This window comes from Protopterus annectens, chromosome 9.part0 (assembly GCF_019279795.1).
Source record: "Protopterus annectens isolate FY-2018-M chromosome 9.part0, PAN1.0, whole genome shotgun sequence".
Classification (NCBI taxonomy): Eukaryota; Metazoa; Chordata; order Ceratodontiformes; family Protopteridae; genus Protopterus; species Protopterus annectens.
The window spans coordinates 436,801,842-436,821,865 of NC_056743.1; the positions used below are offsets into that span (position 1 = coordinate 436,801,842).

Consider the following 20,024-nt stretch of genomic DNA (forward strand, 5'->3'; position numbering starts at 1 on the left):
AAATTCTTGTTTTTTTCTAAAAGCATATCTGAGTGTTTGTTGAAATACATCTACTTTGGTGGGCATTCTATTGAACATTCCCCACGTATCGTTTATGCATTTCTTAATCCATCCCACACCATTGAAATGTGTCAGGATTAAATAACGCAGGCTATCTTCATTATCTTTACTATTACTATTTGTTTCATCCATTTCAACCCCTCCAGTGTTGGTGAGTAATGGTTCCAGAACTGATTTCTTGTTTGTCTCAATCATGTGTTCTGGGTACCCTCTTTCCTTAAACATGTTTTTAGAATCTCCATTTCCTGCTTTAAATCACTTCAATCCGATGTCATCCTGGCTGCTCTGATCATTTGACCTTTTATTATGTTTGTTTTGGAATGGTATGTGTGGTCACTCATAAAAATGTATGTAGGAATTGGAAAAACAATCCTTCCTGTAAATTCTGGATTTATATTTGTTATTAACACAATCTTTTATTAATTTCACATCCAAATAGTGTGTTTCATCTGTGTCCATTTCAAACAAAAATTTAAGAAACTCTGTACTATTATTCATGTATTCAATGAACTCACTAATTTTTTCTTTAGTTCCGTCCCATAAAATAAAAATATCGTCCAGAAATCTGTAATATCCACTAATGAATTTATAAAAAATCGAATTAAAAATAAATTGTCTTTCCCAAAATAACATAATAATGTTTGCGTAGATGGGTGCACAGACTGACCCCATAGCCACACCATCTATTTGGTGGTATAAGTCACCTTGAAAGTAAATATAATTGTATTTCAATACAAGTTCCATATTTTTTAAAACACGTTTAAAATCATCCGTTGTTAAAATTTTCATCTCCACTATCATTTTTTCAAACCAGTCTAGCCCAGTATTGTGTGGGATGACTGAAAATAAATCTTTAACATCGACAGTCACAAAAATTGTGCTATCCCCATATAATTTGGATCCAATCTTGGTAAGGAAATCCCAGGAATCTATTAGGATGTGAGGATATTTCTTATAAAATACCTTTAGTTTAGAATCTACAAAAATTGCCAAGGGTTGAGACTTAGATCCTTGTGAAGATACAATGGGTCTTAAGGGGGGGGGTTTCTTTATCTTTATGTATTTTTGGTATACCAAAATTACTGGAATTACTGGTTTTGGTACTCTTAAAAAATTATATAGTTTTTTGTCTATAAGTTCTTGTAGTAAATTGTCCTCTAGAATCATATCTATTTTCCTGTGTGAAATGTTAACCTCATTTCTAGATACTAAGGTATACTGATTGTCCTTATCTAATATGTCACATATTCTCTTAGTATAATCCCATGTATCCATCAGGACCACCCCCCCACCCTTGTCTGGTTTCATGATCCGTAGATTAATATTGTCCCTTAGTTCCTCCAGTGTATGGGTTTCCTCTTTAGTTAAATTGTTTTTTGTTATTACTTGTTTTTTATACCCATCTATTATTGTACCCATAACACATCTTTCAAAATTTAATGTATCTTGGTGTAGGGGAGGGTTAAAAGTACTAGCTTTCTTGAGATTACTTCTATTACTATTATTATTCCTTTCCTTGAACATATGAAATAAATTCAGTTTTCTAGTAAATAACTTAAACTCTAATAGAATCTCATCTATACCAGGTTTTCTAACTGGAACAAATGCAAAACCTTTTATAAATAAGTTAAAATGTTCTTGTTTTATCTCCACATCTGTATAGTTATAAATGAAAAAATTATCCTGTGAATAAATAACTAATTTAGATCCATTGTTTCTATCCATATCATTTGAATCATTTTCTACTATACTTTCCTGCGACAATGGGAAAAGATTCACCATTACCTCTCCCTGACACCCATCCTTCTCTGGGGTGGGATATAATAATTCTTTGCGACTGTTGCATAGGAGGGTTGGTGTTCTAAATTCCTTATCCTTTTGGACCTTCTTGGTCCCTGTTCCCCTAAAGGGATTTCTCTATTAGTTTCTTCTTGTGTATACTGATTGTGTGTGTAACTGTGTTCATCCTGATACCCTTGGTGTTCGTATACATTGTTCCCTATATTGTTTCTTCTGTTATAGTAACCACCTTCTTTATAGTTGTATTTCTCCCTAAAGTTCCTATTGTTCTCACAGTGGTATGCTTTCCCCATTCTATAGTCATTCAGGTCCCTTTCTAGTTTCCGGGTTTTCCTATTCTGATTCTTTGAAATAACATTATCAACATCATGCATTGTCCTAAAATAAATGTTTTTATATTCATCAACTGAAAATAAAAGGCCTGCATTAATTTCTCCATTAAGTCTATCTATTTCTTTTTTACATTCAACCATAATTTCTTCATTGTTTTTAATCATTGCCTTGAGAATGGCCAGCCCACAATCATTTAGTATGTTTACAATAGTTTTAAAAAACTCAGAATCAAAAATAGTATTGTTAGGGAACTTATTTATTCTAAGTCCCTTTGGTACTATTTTATAGTCAATACATTTCTTAAGGTACCAATTGTCCAATGCTAAACTTTTAAATTTAGTTAACAGCTGTTTTAAAGTCTTACATTTGTCCTTATATCCGAAGTTTATACTTCGCGTTTGCTCCTCTCTCGGTTTGTAAGTCTTACATTTTTAGGGAAATCATTCCCACCAGCAAAGAGTTAAAATCTGTACTAATCAATGGCCAGCCTATAGGAACCTAAATGTAATTAATTGAACAATTAGGATTATTATTTAAACTGAGGATGTATGTAAAAACACAGATTCTGATGAAGTCTCCGTGCAGGAGATGAAAGCGCTCAATCTGCTTGTTTTCTCAATGTTTTTTAACAGTTTGTATTCAGTTATTCAATAAATTTTGTGGTAATTGGTTGAACTGCGGTGGACTACTGAAGGATTTTTATACTAAGAACGGAGGAAAGCCTTTACTGGTATTAGATTACGCATTCACTTACTTGCTTCCTTTTCGTGGTTTTGGGCTACTTTGGTTACTAGTCACTGTTTTTTGGTGCTACACTAGTATCGAGGATTCCCCATCGGAATGGAGAGCAGTTCCCTACTAAGTGAGTTGATTAAACTGATACAGAGCTACTGATACAGAGCTACTCACAAACCAACAACAATGGTATGGAAACTTCCAATGATATCCCCTGTGCACAAAGCAAACCTAGATGCCTGGGGGACCGTAATCATGTTACACCAACTTGCGACAATGAGACTGGTCGCACAGGAAAGAGTGGAGAACATTTCCGGTCTAGCCATGAGGGTATTGAGAGCACGAACGCCAACGTTTGTAATGGTGGAGATAGGAGGCAGAAAGAGAACTTTGTGGGACATTATTTCAATGTGGACTTTTCCAAATGGTTGGAGAACTCGTTTGGGACTTACAAACCGAGAGAGGAGCAAACGCAAAGTATAAACTTCGGATATAAGGACAAATGTAAGACTTTAAAACAGCTGTTAACTAAATTTAAAAGTTTAGCATTGGATAATTGGTACCTTAAGAAATGTATTGACTATAAAATAGTACCAAAGGGACTTAGAATAAATAAGTTCCCTAACAATACTATTTTTGATTCTGAGTTTTTTAAAACTATTGTAAACATACTAAATGATTGTGGGTTGGCCATTCTGAAGGCAATGATTAAAAACAATGAAGAAATTATGGTTGAATGTAAAAAAGTAATAGATAGACTTAATGGAGAAATTAATGCAGACCTTTTATTTTCAGTTGATGAATATAAAAACATTTATTTTAGGACAATGCATGATGTTGATAATGTTATTTCAAAGAATCAGAATAGGAAATCCCGGAAACTAGAAAGGGACCTGAGTGACTATAGAATGGGGAAAGCATACTACTGTGAGAACAATAGGAACTTTAGGGAGAAATACAGCTATAAAGAAGGTGGTTACTATAACAGAAGAAACGATATAGGGAACAATGTATACCAACACCGAAAGGATAAGGAATTTAGAACACCAACCCTCCTATGCAACAGTCACGAAGAATTATTATATCCCACCCCAGAGAAGGATGGGTGTCAGGGAGAGGATAATTTTTTCATTTATAACTATACAGATGTGGAGATAAAACAAGAACATTTTAACTTATTTATAAAAGGTTTTACATTTGTTCCAGTTAGAAAACCTGGTATAGATGAGATTCTATTTGATATTAAGTTATTTACAAGAAAACTGAATTTATTTCATATGTTCAAGGAAAGGAATAATAATAGTAATAGAAGTAATCTCAAGAAAGCTAGTACTTTTAACCCTCCCCTACACCAAGATATATTAAATTTTGAAATATGTGTTATGGGTACAATAAGAGATGGGTATAAAAAACAAGTAATAACAAAAAACAATTTAACTAAAGAGGAAACCCATACCTTGGAGGAACTAAGGGACAATATTAATCTACGGATCATGAAACCAGACAAGGGTGGGGGGGTGGTCCTGATGGATACATGGGATTATACTAAGAGAATATGTGACATATTAGATAAGGACAATCAGTATACCTTAGTATCTAGAAAAGAGATTAACATTTCATACAGGAAAATAGATATGATTCTAGAGGACAATTTACTACAAGGACTTATAGACAAAGAACTATATAATTGTTTAAGAGTACCAAAACCAGTAATTTTTGGTATACCAAAAATACATAAAGATAAAGAACACCCCCCCCCCCCCAAGACCCATTGTATCTTCACAAGGATCTAAGACACAACCCTTGGCAATTTTTGTTGATTTAAAATTAAAATTATTGTGTTTTCTGCCTGTTAAATGTCATATTAATTGCATCATTTTGATTCGTTGATTTGAATAGATAGTGTTGTTGTCATGCATATTTAAATGGATGTTATGTGACTGCCTGTATGTCTGATGAAGCGTTGAATCCAACGTGAAAGCGCTAACTCTACTGCAGTCTATCTGTTTGTGTCCTTCATTAAACGTGGTTTTTATCTATTGGAGAAAGAGTTTTTAATTTTAGCTCTTGTGGCTTATGGTGCACCTTCTTATTTTCTCATATGTGCTTTTATCTTCGTTTTTGAGGGTGCTTCACCTGGCAGGAATTGCTTATATACAATTTTTGTAGATTCTAAACTAAAAGTATTTTATAAGAAATATCCCCACGTCCTAATAGATTTCTGGGATTTCCTTACCAAGACTGGATCCAAATTATATAGGGATAGCACAATTTTTGTGACTGTCGATGTTAAAGATTTATTTTCAGTCATCCCACACAATACTGGGCTAGACTGGTTTGAAAAAATGATAGTGGAGATGAAAATTTTAACAACGGATGATTTTAAACTTGTTTTAGAAAATATGGAACTTGTATTGAAATACAATTATATTTACTTTCAAGGTGACTTATACCACCAAATAGATGGTGTGGCTATGGGGTCAGCCTGTGCACCCATCTACGCAAACATTATTATGTTATTTTGGGAAAGACAATTTATTTTTAATTCGATTTTTTTATAAATTCATTAGTGGATATTACAGATTTCTGGACAATATTTTTATTTTATGGGACGGAACTAAAGAAAAAAACTAGTGAGTTGATTGAATACATGAATAATAGTACAGAGTTTCTTAAATTTATGTTTGAAATGGGACACAGATGAAACACACTATTTGGATGTGAAATTAATAAAAGATCGTGTTAATAACAAATATAAATCCAGAATTTACAGGAAGGATTGTTTTTCCAATTCCTACTTACATTTTATGAGTGACCACCCATACTATTCCAAAACGAACATAATATAAGGTCAGATGATCAGAGCAGACAGGATGACATTGGATAGAAGTGATTTAAAGCAGGAAATGGAGATTCTAAAAACATGTTTAAGGAAAGAGGGTACCCAGAACTCATGATTGAGACAAACAAGAAATCAGTTCTGGATAAATGGGATACGGTATACAAACCATTACTCACCAACACTGGAGGGGTTGAAGTGGATGAAACAAATAGTAATAGTAAAGATAATGAAGATAGGCTGCCTTATTTAATCCTGACACATTTCAATGGTGTGGGATGGATTAAGAAATGCATAAACGATACGTGGGGAATGTTCAATAGAATGCCCACCAAAGTAGATGTATTTCAACAAACACTCAGATATGCTTTTAGAAAAAAACAAGAATTTGAAAAACATATTTGAGAGAAAGAAAAACACCACAAGGGTGACAGGTGGAACATGTACTAAATATGGCACATTTAAATGTGGTAGATGTGCACAATGTCTCTTCATTGCAGGGACTAAAGACCTGGACCTGCCCAGTTTAAACATGAGATTGATAGGGGACAAATATTACAGTTGCTACACAAAAGGTGTAGTGTATCTATGTTATTGTAAGAAGTGTTGGAAATACTACATTGGAAAAACTGAACGTAATCTAAGGGCCCATATATATGAACACAATAGAGATATTATTAAGATGACTGACAAAAATGCACTTTTTAGGCATACCCGAACATGTAAGGAGGCTGACTTTAAATTTTGGATATTGGAAGAGGTGGTTAAGCACGAGAGAGGTGGGGATTGGGAAACCAAAATTGAATTCAGGGAAATGATCTGGCAGTTAAGACTGGATGCATGTGGTAATAATGGATTAAATGACCACATATCCATTAACCCGGCACTTAAGATTTTAGCAGAAGACCCCAAGAGGCACCGCTAAGATTATCACCCTTATTATTTTCTCATTATTTTTTGTGAAGTATTTCTATGTAGCATGTATGTATCCATGTATTTATTTATATATTTATATGATCTTATACAATATTTTTAACAACATTTTTAACATAATTTTTACATTATTTTTAATATTACATGTTTTTTTTTGGTGTGCCAAAGTTTTTTAGTACTGCATTGATTTTTATATACATGTTTTAAACAAAAGCAACTTGTCTTACATTTTTAGAGAAATCATTCCCACCAGCAAAGAGTTAAAATCTGTACTAATCAATGGCCAGCCTATAGGAACCTAAATGTAATTAATTGAACAATTAGGATTATTATTTAAACTGAGGATGTATGTAAAAACACAGATTCTGATGAATTCTCCTTGCAGGAGATGAAAGCGCTCAATCTGCTTGTTTTCTCAATGTTTAACAGTTTGTATTCAGTTATTCAATAAATTTTGTGGTAATTGGTTGAACTGTGGTGGACTACTGAAAGATTTTTATACTAAGAACGGAGGAAAGCCTTTATTGGTACTAGATTACGCATTCACTTATGGGATATTGCCAAAGCTCAAAAAGAAACTTGGGAGGACGAAGCAGCAGTAGAGCCTTCTAAGAAGCCATGAAGAATGACATTAGCAAAACCAGCTCTAGCTGTGAAGATACTATCCAAGTTGTAATGTTTGGTAAAGGTATGCACAGCAGTCCAGGTAGCTGCTTCAAGAACAGAATTAGTGTCTGAACCCTTGAAAAAAGGACCAGAAGAAGCCACAGCTCTAGCAGAATGAGCCATTACAGAAGAAGGAAGGCTCTTGTCTTGAAAATTGTAACAAAAAAAATAGCCTTCAAAATCCAAGAAGAAATAGAGTGCCTGGAAACAGCCAATCCTAAAGACTCAGGATGAAAGGAAACAAACAACTGATCAGATTTTCTGATAGCTTTAGTGTTATCCAAATAAAATCTCAGCTGTCTATGCACGTCTAAGGTGTGCAGCACCCTCTCACTGTCAGATTGCAGAAAGGGGGAAAAAGTAGGCAAATTAATAGCCTGGTTAAGTGACAACTCATTAACCACCTTGGGCATAAAAGAAGGATTTAGTATGGAAGGACACCCTGTCTTTATGAAATGTCAAAAAAAGTGGACAAGCCATAAGGGCTTGCAACTCAGACATCCATCTGGCAGAAGTAAGAGCTAACAAAAGAGCTGTCTTCCAAGAACAATACTGCTAGGAAGCTAAAACAGCAGGCCCAAAGAGAGCCTGAGTCAACTTCTCCAGAACAAAATTATGATCCCAGGGAGGAGGAACAGGCTTCCTGGGAGGTCTAATATTAACGCCTTTAAGAAATTGCATAGCCTCAAATCTTAATGCTAAGGGGGGAGTTAAAGGCAGACAAGCAGAAACAGATAAGTGGGCCTTAATAGAAGAATAGGCCAAACCAGTATTGAGCAAATCGCACAAATAAGAGAGAACCAAAGGAACATCCACAGTAAGTGAGTACAAGTCACGAGAAAGACACCAAATAGAAAACCTCTTCCATTTAGATAAGTAGGATTTACTAGTAGTAGGTTTTATGGCCTCCTGCAGGACCTGCAGCACATGCTCAGGAAAAAGGTGTCTTTGAGGGATCCCTGTCTCCCTCAGTGTCAGTAGAGGCATGGGTAGGTGGGGATGGATGAGAGATCCCTTGTGTTGTGTGTGTAGATCCACCCTGTGAGGTAACTTGTGATGATTGCCCTTGGCTAGATGCAGAAGTAGAGGGAACCAGTGCTGTTGAGGCAAACAGGGAATCGCCAGCAAGATTTTGGGAGCATCCTGTTGAATCCTGAGCAGGACTCTCAGAATGAGAAGAAGGGGAGGGAACTCATAAAAAAAAAAATCCCCTTCCAAGAAAATGGGAGGGCATCAACCTTCCATACCAGAGGACCTGGAATTCTGGGTCAAAACAGAGGACGATGTTTGTTCAGAGGGAAGGCAGAGATCTACTTGGAGTACCGCACTGGTGAGCAATGTCCAGAAACACATCCGTGTGAAGCATCCATTTCTGGGACTGAGTGAAGGACCTGCTTAGTATGTCTGCCACAATGTTCTGATTTGAATGAATATAAACTGCTTGAAGAGTCACTTGATACTTGACAGACAGATCCCACACCGGAAGTGCCAGCCAGCAAAGAAGGTAGGATCTTGTTCCCCCTGTTTTTGATATACCATAAAACTGTGGTATTGTCTGTGACTACCTTGAGAGGCCCTGGAGAGAAAAGCGGGTGAAAGGCCTAAAGAGCCAGCATAAGGGCTCTTATCGCTTTGACGTTGATGTGCTCCTTCTGCTGACGAGGTGACCACACTCCCAGAACCTTCACGAAGCTAAACATTGCTCCCCATCAAACATCTGAAGTGTCTGTTAACAGATCCTGAGAGGGAAGAGGAGGATGAAAAGGGAGCCCTGGATTCAGAGACAACTGCTCAATCCACCACAAAAGTTCCTTTTTGAGACGAGGGAGAAGAGGAACTGTAAAGTCTAGAGGATGCACATGTTGAAGACACACCAACCTGAGAAACCACTGAAACTTCCTTATGTAAAGTCTGGCCAGAGGAAACATTGGAATGGTGGAAGCCATAAACCCCAGACTTTCTGAGAAACTCCCTGGCTATAATGGAGGTCAGGGGAAGAAGAGTTTGAAAGTAAGAAATGAAACTTAAGGCCTTTGGAGGAGGCAGGGTTGCCAGCATTGGAGTCAGGGAAGACTTTTTGAAGTTTACCGTGAACCCCAGACTTTGAAGAAGAGAAATGGTAAAACAAAGATTTTGCAAAAGGACCTCTGGAAAGGATGCCTGAATCAGCAGGTCATTCAAATAAGGAAATATTTGGATCCCTTGAAGCCTGCAAAAAGCAATCACAGGAGTGAGACATTTGTTGAACACCTTTGAGGCAGTAGAAACGCCAAAGGGCAAAGCACAGAACTGAAAATGCCAGGAAGCAACAGAGAAATGCAGACAATTCCTGAAAAGAGGATGGATCAAAATAAGGAGATAAGCATCCTTGAGATCCAGAGACAACCAGAAAAGCTTGAAGGGAGCAAGAGAGGTAAAAGGGTCTGAAAGGACAGCATCCTAAAGGAAGACATCTTCAGAAAAGTATTTAGATGAGAGAGGTCTAGAATCAGTCTCCAAGTACCTTCTTTTCTGGCACTAGAAAGATTCTTGAATAAGATCCCTTCCCCTTTTGGGACACAGACACCTCTTGAATATTACCCTGAAATAAGAGTTCTCAAAGAACCTTTGGGTAAAAAGGAAATTGTTCCTGAAGAGGCTGAGGAATGCCTATAAATGCAGGACAGAAATTCCACACCATAAAGAACCCCTGACGAATGAATGACAGAACCCAAGAATCCTGGGTGATTCAGAGCCAAACAGGAATAGAAAGAGAAAGGTGATGAGAAAGAGGAATGTGCCTGGGAACAGGTGGATAGTCAAACAGCACATGGTTTGTCAGGAAAGGAAGGCTTTAGGATCCTTGTTGTCTGAGTAGCCTTAGCAGGAGGAAACTGTTTACCATCCTTTTTACCTTTAGCAGGAGGGCAAAATTGCCTACGAACAAAGGCTGGCTTAGAAGGGTAGTTTTTCTGAAATTTAGTCACAGGCAAAACAGATATGTTTAAGCTCCTGTAAGACCTTCCCATTGTCCTGAAGAAACCAGCAGCGGCTTCCCCAAATAGTTTAATATCCAGAGGAGCATCCAGCAACTTAGCCTTAATATCTTCGGGTAAAGGTTGAAGCCTAAGCCAAGCATACCGCCTCATACTGAACTAAAAGCAGCAGCCCTAGAAGAGGCATCTACTGCATCATAACTACATCTGATACAGTGACAGAGTACTTGAGAGGAAGTTCCTTGCAAGGAAAGAGCAGAGATTTACTCTGAGAAAGAAGAGCCAACACATATCTACATATATGGGTCTGATAATTAATAGCTCTAAAAGCTGGGGTAGCAGAAGTATAAACCTTCCCTAGCCTGTCTATGGTCCTGCTGTCCTTGTCAGAAGGCAGTAACTTGGACAAAGGAAACAAATGAAACTGCTTATCAGAGGCTACAGACACCACAGAGGGGTCAGCAGCAGGACATCTGAACAAAAAAGAACAGTCCTCAGACGTCCTATAAAACCTATGAGACGTCTTGGGAGCAGGGGGCAGAGAATCAGGTGCTTTAGAGGTAGGGTTGCCACCCCTCCATTTTTTTCTGGACTATCCGGAAATCAAACTGATTCTCTGGTAGTCCGGAAAACACTGTACAAACTCCGGTACTCTGTTTCAAAAAGGAAACAGACTATCGGAGTTTGTAAATCGGCTGATTTACTATGCTTTTTTTTACAGAAAAGCCTAGTAAATCAGCCGAAAGCAGGCAGTAGGAATGAAAAAAGAGGGCATTCCCACCAAGTGATGTCATCGCAACGTCACAAAATGGGCGGAATGTAGGCGGGAGAGGGAGTGTGGGGTGGGCGTGGTTACTGGTGACGCAAGGGGTGTGGCTTTACTCCGGTTTTAGCCACGAAGGAAGGTGACAACCCTATTTAGAGGCATTGGAAAAAACATCTAGTAAAGCAGCCAAGACTGGAGGAATAGCCGCAGGTTTAGGAAATTCCATCTGCAGTAACATTCATAGTACCTCTTATGGATATCAGAAACCTGGGCACAATCCCACTTGAAAAAAAAAAAAAAATTCCGTAATCTGAGAGATTGTGTCCCCAAAGGAAATTTCCTCAGAAGGAGTATCTGGACTATTAGAGTCCTCCTCCTCAGACCCATAGTCTAAAGGAGAAGGAATCTGGGTAGAATAAGTAAACAATTCTTTATCAGACTCCCAACTCTTCCTCAGAAGAATTTGATTCCCTGGGCCTTTTAGGTGAAGAAGACTAAGGAGGAGCAGGAAACGAAACCCGTTGAGGAGATCTTAATGATAGTAAAGCATTAAATAACCCCTGAGTAAAGGCCTGCCACTCACTTTCTGGATCCCTAGGATCAGAAGAAACATGTCTAGTTTTACATTTCTTTTTTAAGTGGACGTCTGTCCTAGAAAACTGGGATGGCCCTGACTCCGGATGGCATTCCACAACCATAGTAGAAACTTCTTCCTTAAGAAGAAACTGCGGAACCCCCCTAGACCCCTCAGAAACGGTCAATTGTGGTTCCCCCTGGATGCTCAAAACGGACATGCTGCCTGCCAGATCCTTGCTGGCCTCCAACCCGGACACTGCAGAGGAATCCGACAACGCAACTAGGCGAGTCTCTGGGTTTGTAATAACCTCAGGAGAAACCCCTGGCAGCAGCTGGACAGTGGAAGATTCTGGTCTTACCTTTTTCACCATTTTCCCTGACGGTTGACCCGCAGAGAAGGAAGTTACAGACATAGTATCTTTAGCAAGCAGCTTAAGACCCTGGTTCTCAAGATACACTGAAAGGGAAGAAAGCCTAATACAAAGGGTTTTTGGGACAAATGCCTGACAAATAGAACAAGATGTATAGTCATAGACACGCCTAGGCAAAAAAGGTACTTATCGTGGTGGTCTTTATGGGGAATCTGTCTCTCACATTGGCATTTACCCTTCCGGGATGACATTAAACATCCCAAAAAAAACCCCCCAAACGGGATACTTATCTGCAATGGCAAGGACTTCAGCAAACAGGAGAAATCACCGGAATTAAAAAAAAAAAAAAAAAAAAATCAAAAAACAGATGGAGGCAAACAGACCGAAGGTTAAAAACAGCATTCAGAATGGAGGCAAAGAAGTTCTGAGGATGGAACACCTGAACGTCACCTTTATGCCTTACACTATGTGAGGAGGGTGTAGGTGTGACGTTCAGCGTACCTTAAAGCAACGGTAGACTTTGGTAGACTTGCCGGACAGCAGGCTTCTTGGCAGGGAATTCTATAAGTAATGAATACTACAGAGGTGAACGTAAAGACATTAGAATGTACAGCTGCAGACTTCTCAGCTCACACTAAACATTCACCTAACTTAAGTAACTCTGCTATGCCAACCAATCATACTACTGTACCCACTTACGACTGTTAATCTACTGCTCATCCCATCTTTCCAGGAGTTAGGGAAAACTACCCCAGCAATGTTGTGCTTTCCCTAAGCAACTAAAACCAGGAGAAGACATGTTGTAAATCAATTTGTTATCCTTCTCAGCTATAGTGAGCATCATTTGCTCTCTCGGAGCCTTATTCTACGTCTCTCTGCTTTTACTCTGATAGTAAATCTATCACAGGAATCCAAAACTTAGGAATATCTTCTAAAATTTAATATTATATTGTAGAGAATGAATGTATCTTATCTGCTAGTTAATATGTATGTCATAGTCTATGGAATTTGTATGTCAAAAGTCTGTCCTTAAAACTATGTTTTGTAAAAAAAAATTGTTCTGTTGGAGCTTTTCTCCCCGGGCCTCCACTGAAAATGGACTTGTAATCCAGTTGGACTCTCCCGGTCAACAAATGTAAAATAAATAAATAACTAAAATAAATCAATTCATTTGCTAAATAAAACTGTTCATTACATTGTGGCCTATCATTTTTAAAGCTCAATTGCTTACACAAAAAATGTCATTAGGTTACGCCAAGGGCATTATTCCAGATATTCACCTATGCAAAAGTAAAAGAAAACATTTTAACTTTACATATTTTATAATCAGTGCACTTTTACATCCCATCCCCTACACCAGCAACCCAAGATTACAGCCTATTAACTTACAAGTGCTTTTGTCCAGTCTTTCTTCACTTTTTACAGTGAAATGCCTACATTTCTTAAAATTAAAAAACAAAAAGTACTTGTTTACTTTAATATCATTATCACATACAAGTCACTGAAAATGCTTTACTGTATAAAATGCAGTTTATATCATGAAATATTTTACAGAAATACTGTTAAGAACAAAATTTGTTTTACTTAGTTTTTGTTTTTTTTTTCCCTTTTAGTATCCTTTCAAACATTAATGGCTTGAAGTGTGGTATATGGCTTTTCAGTCCCCCAACAAGTTTAATAAAGTCAGCAAAAGTCCAATCTTTCTCAGCCACATTTTCTTATAAAGCCATACTTCACAAATGTGACTGATGCTTTATAATCTCACATTTATTCAGTCATTTCAGTGTTGCTGATCTTTTTCCTGTTCATTTCCATCTCCAAGCTCCAGACTATGGTTCAAGTCTAAGGTACTGCTGATTCTTCTAGTCAACTCCTCTGCTTTTTTCTGTCTCTCAAGCATTTTCTTTTGGAACATTGGAAAAGGTTTCAGTGACAAAGTCTGTCTATGACCTTTTATTATTAGAAGAATAAGAAGCAGGGTCCCTTTTGTTTGTTGACTCACTTTTTCTTGGACATACTTGTGTATTTCTAACTTGGCCTGTTCTGCATCAAAAATTGCTTTGATCCTCAAGGAAACAATATTTTAAGACAGGCAGATACAGCAGCTTGAATGACATATACAGACAACACAGATTTCTGTACCGGATCGGTCAAGGCCCAGGTTAACACCGACTGCCACCAGTACTGTTAGCCAACAGGGTGTTGGTGGAAATTGGGCTACTGTTGGCCAAAGGAAGAGGAGAAGAAGAGAGGCATGCTCAAAGGCAGCAAGAGAGGAGGAAGGTTAGGAGTGTGATAGTGAGGGCAGGAACTTTGATTGTTGGCAGTATGACTGGTATAGGGAGAGAACTAGCTGATATGATGGAGAGAAGGAAGGCTGATATATTGTGTGTGCAAGAGACCAGATGGAAGAGGAGTAAGGCTAGGTGTATTAGAGGTGGATTCATATTATTCTATCATGGTGTGGATGGGAGGAGAAATGGAGTAGGGATTATCCTGAAGGAAAAGTATGCCAAGAGTGTTTTGGAGGTGAAAAGTGTGTCAGATGGAGTGATGTTAATGAAGCTGGAAATTGATGGTGTGATGATGAATGTTGTTAGTGTATATGCTCTGCAAGTTGGGTGTGCGGTGGATGAGAAAGAAAAAATTTGGAGTGATTTGGATGAAGTGGTAGTGAGTGTACCCAAAGGTGAGAGAGTGGTGATTGGAGCAGATTTCAATGGGCATGTTGGTGAAGGGAACAGAGGGGATGAGGAAGTGATGCATAGGTATGGTTTTTAAGGAGAGGAATGCAGAAGGTCAGATAGTAGTGGATTTTGCGAAAAGAATGGACATGGCTGTGCTGAATATGCATTTTAAGAAGAGAGAGGAACATAGGTTGACATACAGTAGTAGAGGAAGATGCACACAGGTGGATTATATCCTATGCAAGAAGGCCAGTTTGAAGGAGATTGGAGACTGTAAAGTGGTGACAAGGGAAAGCTTAGCTAGGCAGCTTAGGATGGTGGTCTGTAGGATGACGCTGGTGATCAAGAGGAGGAGGAGGTGTGTGAGGCAGTGCCAAGGATCAAATGGTGGAAGTTGAAAAAGGGTGGTTGTGACGTGGAGTTCAGGGAACATTTAAGTCGAGCACTGGGTGGCGGTGAAAAGTTATCAAATAGCTGGGTAACTAAAGCAGAGCTGGTAAGGGAGACAGCTATAAAGGTGCTTGGTGTGATATCTGACAGAAGAAGGAGTACAAGGAGACCTGGTGGTGGAACAAGGAAGGACAGGAGAGTATACAGACAAAGAGGTTGGCAAAGAAGAAGTGGGATTGTCAGAGAGATGAAGAAAGTAGACAGGAGTATAAGGAGATGAGGCATATGACAAAGAGAGAGGTGACGAAGGCTAAGGATAAGGTATATGAAGAGTTGTATGAAAGATTGGACACAAAGGAGGGAGAAAAGGACCTGTACTGACTGGCTAGACAGAGGGACCGAGCTGAGAAAGATGTGCCGAAGGTAATGGTGATAAAGGATAATGAGGGAAATGTACTCTCAAGTGTGTTGAGCAGATGGAAAGAGTACTTTGAGGGGCTGATGAATGAAGAGAATGAGAGAGAGAGAGAGAGAGAGAAGGTTGGATGATGTAGGGATGGTGAATCAGGAAGTGCAGTGGATTAGCAAGGATGAAGTAAGGGCAGCTATGAAAAGGATGAAGAATGGAAAGGCTGTTGGTCCAGATGACATACCTGTGGAAGCATGGAGGTGTTTAGGAGAGATGGCAGTGGAGTTTTTAACCAGATTGTTTAATGAAATATTGGAAAGTGAGAGGATGCCTGAGGAGTGAAGTGTTTTGGTACTCATTTTTAAGAATATGGGTGATGTGCAGAGCTGCAGTAACTACAGAGGGATAAAACTGATCAGTCACAGCATGAAGTTCTAGGAAAGAGCAATGGAAGCTAGGTTAAGAAGGGAGATGTTGATTAGTGAACAACAGTATAGTTTCATGCCTGGAAAGAGCACTACAGATGTGCTGTTTGCTCTGAGGGTGTTGATGCAGAAGTATAGAGAAGGTTAGAAGGAGTTGCATTGTGTCTTTGTGGACTTAGAGAAAGCATATTATAGGGTGCCTAGAGAGGAGTTGTGGTATTGTATGAGGAAGTCAGGAGTGGCAGACAAGTATGTAAGAGTGGTACAGGATATATATATGAGGGTAGTGCGACAGTGGTGAGGTCTGCAGTAGGAGTGACCGATGCATTTAAGATGGAGGTGGGATTGCATCAAGGATCAGCTCTGAGCCCTTTCTTATTTGCAATGGTGATGGACAGGTTAACAGATGAGATGAGACAGGAGTCCCTGTATACTATGATGTTTGCCGATGACATTGTGATCTGTAGTGAGAGTAGGGAGCAGGTTGAGGAGACCCTGGAGTGGCGGAGATATGCCTTAGAGAGGATAGGAATGAAGGTCAACTGGACTAAGACAGAATATATATATATGTGTGAATGAGAGGGAGGCTAGAGGAATGGTAAGGATGCAGGGAGTAGAGTTAGTGAAGGTGGATGAATTTAAATACTTGGGATCAGCAGTTAAGAGTAATGGTGAGTGTGGAAGGGAGGTGAAGAAAACAGTACAGTCAGGGTGGAATGGGTGGAGAAGAGCGTCAGGAGTGGTTTGTGACAGATGAGTACCAGTAACAGTGAAATGGAAGGCCTACAAGAGAGTATTGAGACAAGCTGTGTTATATGGGTTGGAGACTGTGGCATTGACAAAAAAGCAGGAGTCAGGGCTGGAGGTAGCAGAGTTAAAGATGTTAAGAGTTGCTTTGGCTGTGATGAGGATGGACAGGATTAGGAGTCAGTATATTAGAGGGTCAGCTGAGGTTGGATGGTTTGGAGAGAAAACCAGAGAGGCAAGATTGCTTTGGTTTGGCATGTGCTGAGGAGGGATGCTGGGTATATTGGGAACAGGATGGTAAGGATGGAGTTACCAGGTAAGTGGAAAAGAGGAGGGCTTAAGATGAAGTTTATGGATGTGGTGAAAGCAAACATGCAGGTGGTTGGTGTGACAGAGCAAGATGCAGAGGACAGGAAGAAATGGAAACAGATGATCTGCTGTGGTGACCCCTAACAGGACAGCCGAAAGAAGAAGATACAGCAGCTTGAATCTCACACCTGCCTCTCAATGTTCCCTGATAGCTGGACAAAAATTGCTTCTCTTCTGTCTGGTGTACAGTGAATAATCATTTTCCACAAACACTACTCTTTCAAATTTTTTTTTAACACTTTGACCTTCTAGGATCATCTCTTTCTGGTGGTATGATTGCATCTTTACTAATACATGTCCTGGCTGCTTTCTCATGGCCAGGTTGGGAGCATACACATAATGTGGCCTTGCAGTTAACAAATCCTGCTGAGGAATACAAGTCCAGTTACTTATCTGTGCTTTCATAAAATTAGTTCCATCTGTTCCTTTCAGTTTCCATGGTACAGCAGATGATCACAGTTTTTTTTCCTGCATGCTCTGTTGTCTAATGCTACCATTTTTTTCAAACAGCTCTTCTTGAGCAGTCTCATACTCGATCAGCCTTTTCTTCATTTTGACCTCTGATTTTTGCATTTTTTAGAAGTTCGTCTGAATAGCTGTTTAAGGTTTCTTCCATTTTAAACAGCTTTTGTTATTTGAGTTGATATTTTTTTTTTCAGTGTTTCTTTTATTTTAATCAGCTCTGAGCACATTTGACTTATGTTTTTCATCGGAATTACTGGAAACCATCTCCTGTACCAAAGCTAGAACTTGAACTTTTTTGGTGAAAAGTGGCAGGATTCTTCCTAGTCAATGTTTTTTCATCTTTTCTAGTTTATTTTCTTTCAGGCTCCCTAAGTTTTTTTCTTTGCAGCCATCTAGGTAGTGTACTTATTAGCAAGTAATATAATTTTACTAAAACTGTTAGAATTACTAGCCTGTATCTGTCAGTTTCTTTTTTCACACTGGGAGAGATGAAATTAAACTGTTGATCAGTGTGCAGTCACCTTGGAAAAGTGAATTCACCTAAAGTTTTTTGGCAGAATGTCAGACCTGGAATTCTTGCATCATTGCTAATGCTTTTAATTTGGGACAAGCATTACATTATAATGTTTATTGTTTTCATTATAAGAATATTTCCTATTGCCTTATGGCCATTGTTGTGTCTGAAAATGGTCGAAGGACCAAAACTTTTACCATATATCAACTACATGAAATAAGTACCTTAAGTAATACAAGTGGCTTTAACACTAATTATTATATGAATTTGTAGTAACCTCAATGTAAAACAGCTGTAGCTTAGTTAAGAAACATTTTTTTTTTCATTTTAATAGTTGTATATAACTAAATAAGTTAAATACTAATGAATTTAGTCAATTTGATAAAAATAGTGCTTTTCACCATTGAAATATTAATTTCTTTGTAGATCCGTCAAGATGATGCAAGCACATCAATCAACTTCCTTACAAGAGTTACAGGAATAGGGTAAGTACGAGTCTGACCGGTTTTTCATTGATGTATTATGGTAGGGGTTGAGTCACAAAGGGCATTTATCTTTCCATACTCTGAAATGAATACACTGCCTTACTAGCATAAGGGTACTAGTGCTCTACTACGCTATCACTGGCAGTCTGTCAAAGTTTAGAACTCCTCCCCTTGCTTGTCTGTGGTCATGATGGACCAATCACCTGTGAGGGCAGGGACTGCCGTTTACACCTACATATAGGACATATTAAGTTTTCTAGTGTCATGGTATAAGGATGGCTGAGAAGACTGCTTCTAACTCTGGACTTGACAGCTGCTGAGCTCAGATAAGAAACTCTTTTGGGGTTTGTTTCCTCCCTCTGCCTTTCTGTTAGTGCCTGAAAAGTGTTTCTACTGGTAGGAAATTTTGTACCTGTTTTTTTTTTTTTTTTTTTTTTTTTTGACTGTCACAAATTAAAAGCTTCATGTGGAAGTTTTTGACAGGAAAATTTCCCAATATTGCCTGGGGTTATGATTGTTTGAGGTGATGGACTATGATTATATAATTTTTAATTATTATTTTTTTTTTTGTTTAAGTTGTGATTTTGGTGCCAATTTGTCTGTCAAACAGTTATGAAAGGAATTTTTTCATCAGTTTATGATTTGTTTCTTGTCTAATACTGTTTTAAGCAATATCCATTTTGACTGAAACTGGATCTTTTTACTAAATTGGAGGACTTTTGTACATGTATCTTGTGCTTTGATTTGTGTATTTGTGTTACTGAAAATACTGTCATTTCTCAGTGCAGTGTTCAGAATAGTATCCCTACAAAAATAATCATTAGATTGCTATTTAGAAGGAGAATACTGGGATTTGGCCATCTTTTACTGGGCTGACTTAACCCCTAACTTGATGGACTCGGGCACAGTGCCTCCCCACCACCACCACCATCTACTCCTTGTGCAACTTAAATACATAGAATTAAAGAAACATGTCTCAACCCACAGCTTGTGACTCTGAGTAGCCTAGTTTCTGGCAGGCTGTTTGGACCACTTGTCTTCTTTTACCTCCACCTTTGCTGGTCTGGTGTTAGTACCATAAGTGTCTGGATACAAGGGTCAGGCACATCTCTGGGGCTATACAGTTGCCTGATTCAGGTACAGAAAACCAAACTCTTCAGGTACAGCAGAAGTCAGGAGTGCAGAATCTGTTGCCAGTATTGATACACCTCCCCCAGTAGATTCTCCCAGTAATGTAGTGTAGTATATGTATATAAGAGATCACGTTGCAGCCAGCAGTCCCCGACTTTGTTTTAACTGACCTGGTGGCTGTGGTTAGATCCATTTTTCAGGCCATTAATCATTGAGTGCAAAACCAGGTTTTCATTAATGATGGTGCTCTCACCCCTATTCAACCACCTTAGGATCCTGATTTTTGTTAGGGATCTGGAAACTTAGGTTTCAGAAATGTCAGTGCTTGTCCCATACACTGACTGCTTC

At 38.6% G+C, this 20,024-nt stretch overlaps 1 protein-coding gene across 2 annotated transcripts in view; it reads left to right on the plus strand.

The window, feature by feature from the left end:
• POLB (DNA polymerase beta) overlaps positions 1–20,024 on the plus strand; it is a 3,382,694-nt gene that overhangs the window by 885,253 nt on the left and 2,477,417 nt on the right. For both annotated transcript variants that reach the window (XM_044082977.1, XM_044082976.1), the window contains exon 5: positions 18,487–18,545. In XM_044082977.1, the coding sequence (XP_043938912.1) occupies positions 18,487–18,545 (59 nt within the window). The remainder of the gene's footprint in view (positions 1–18,486; positions 18,546–20,024) is intronic.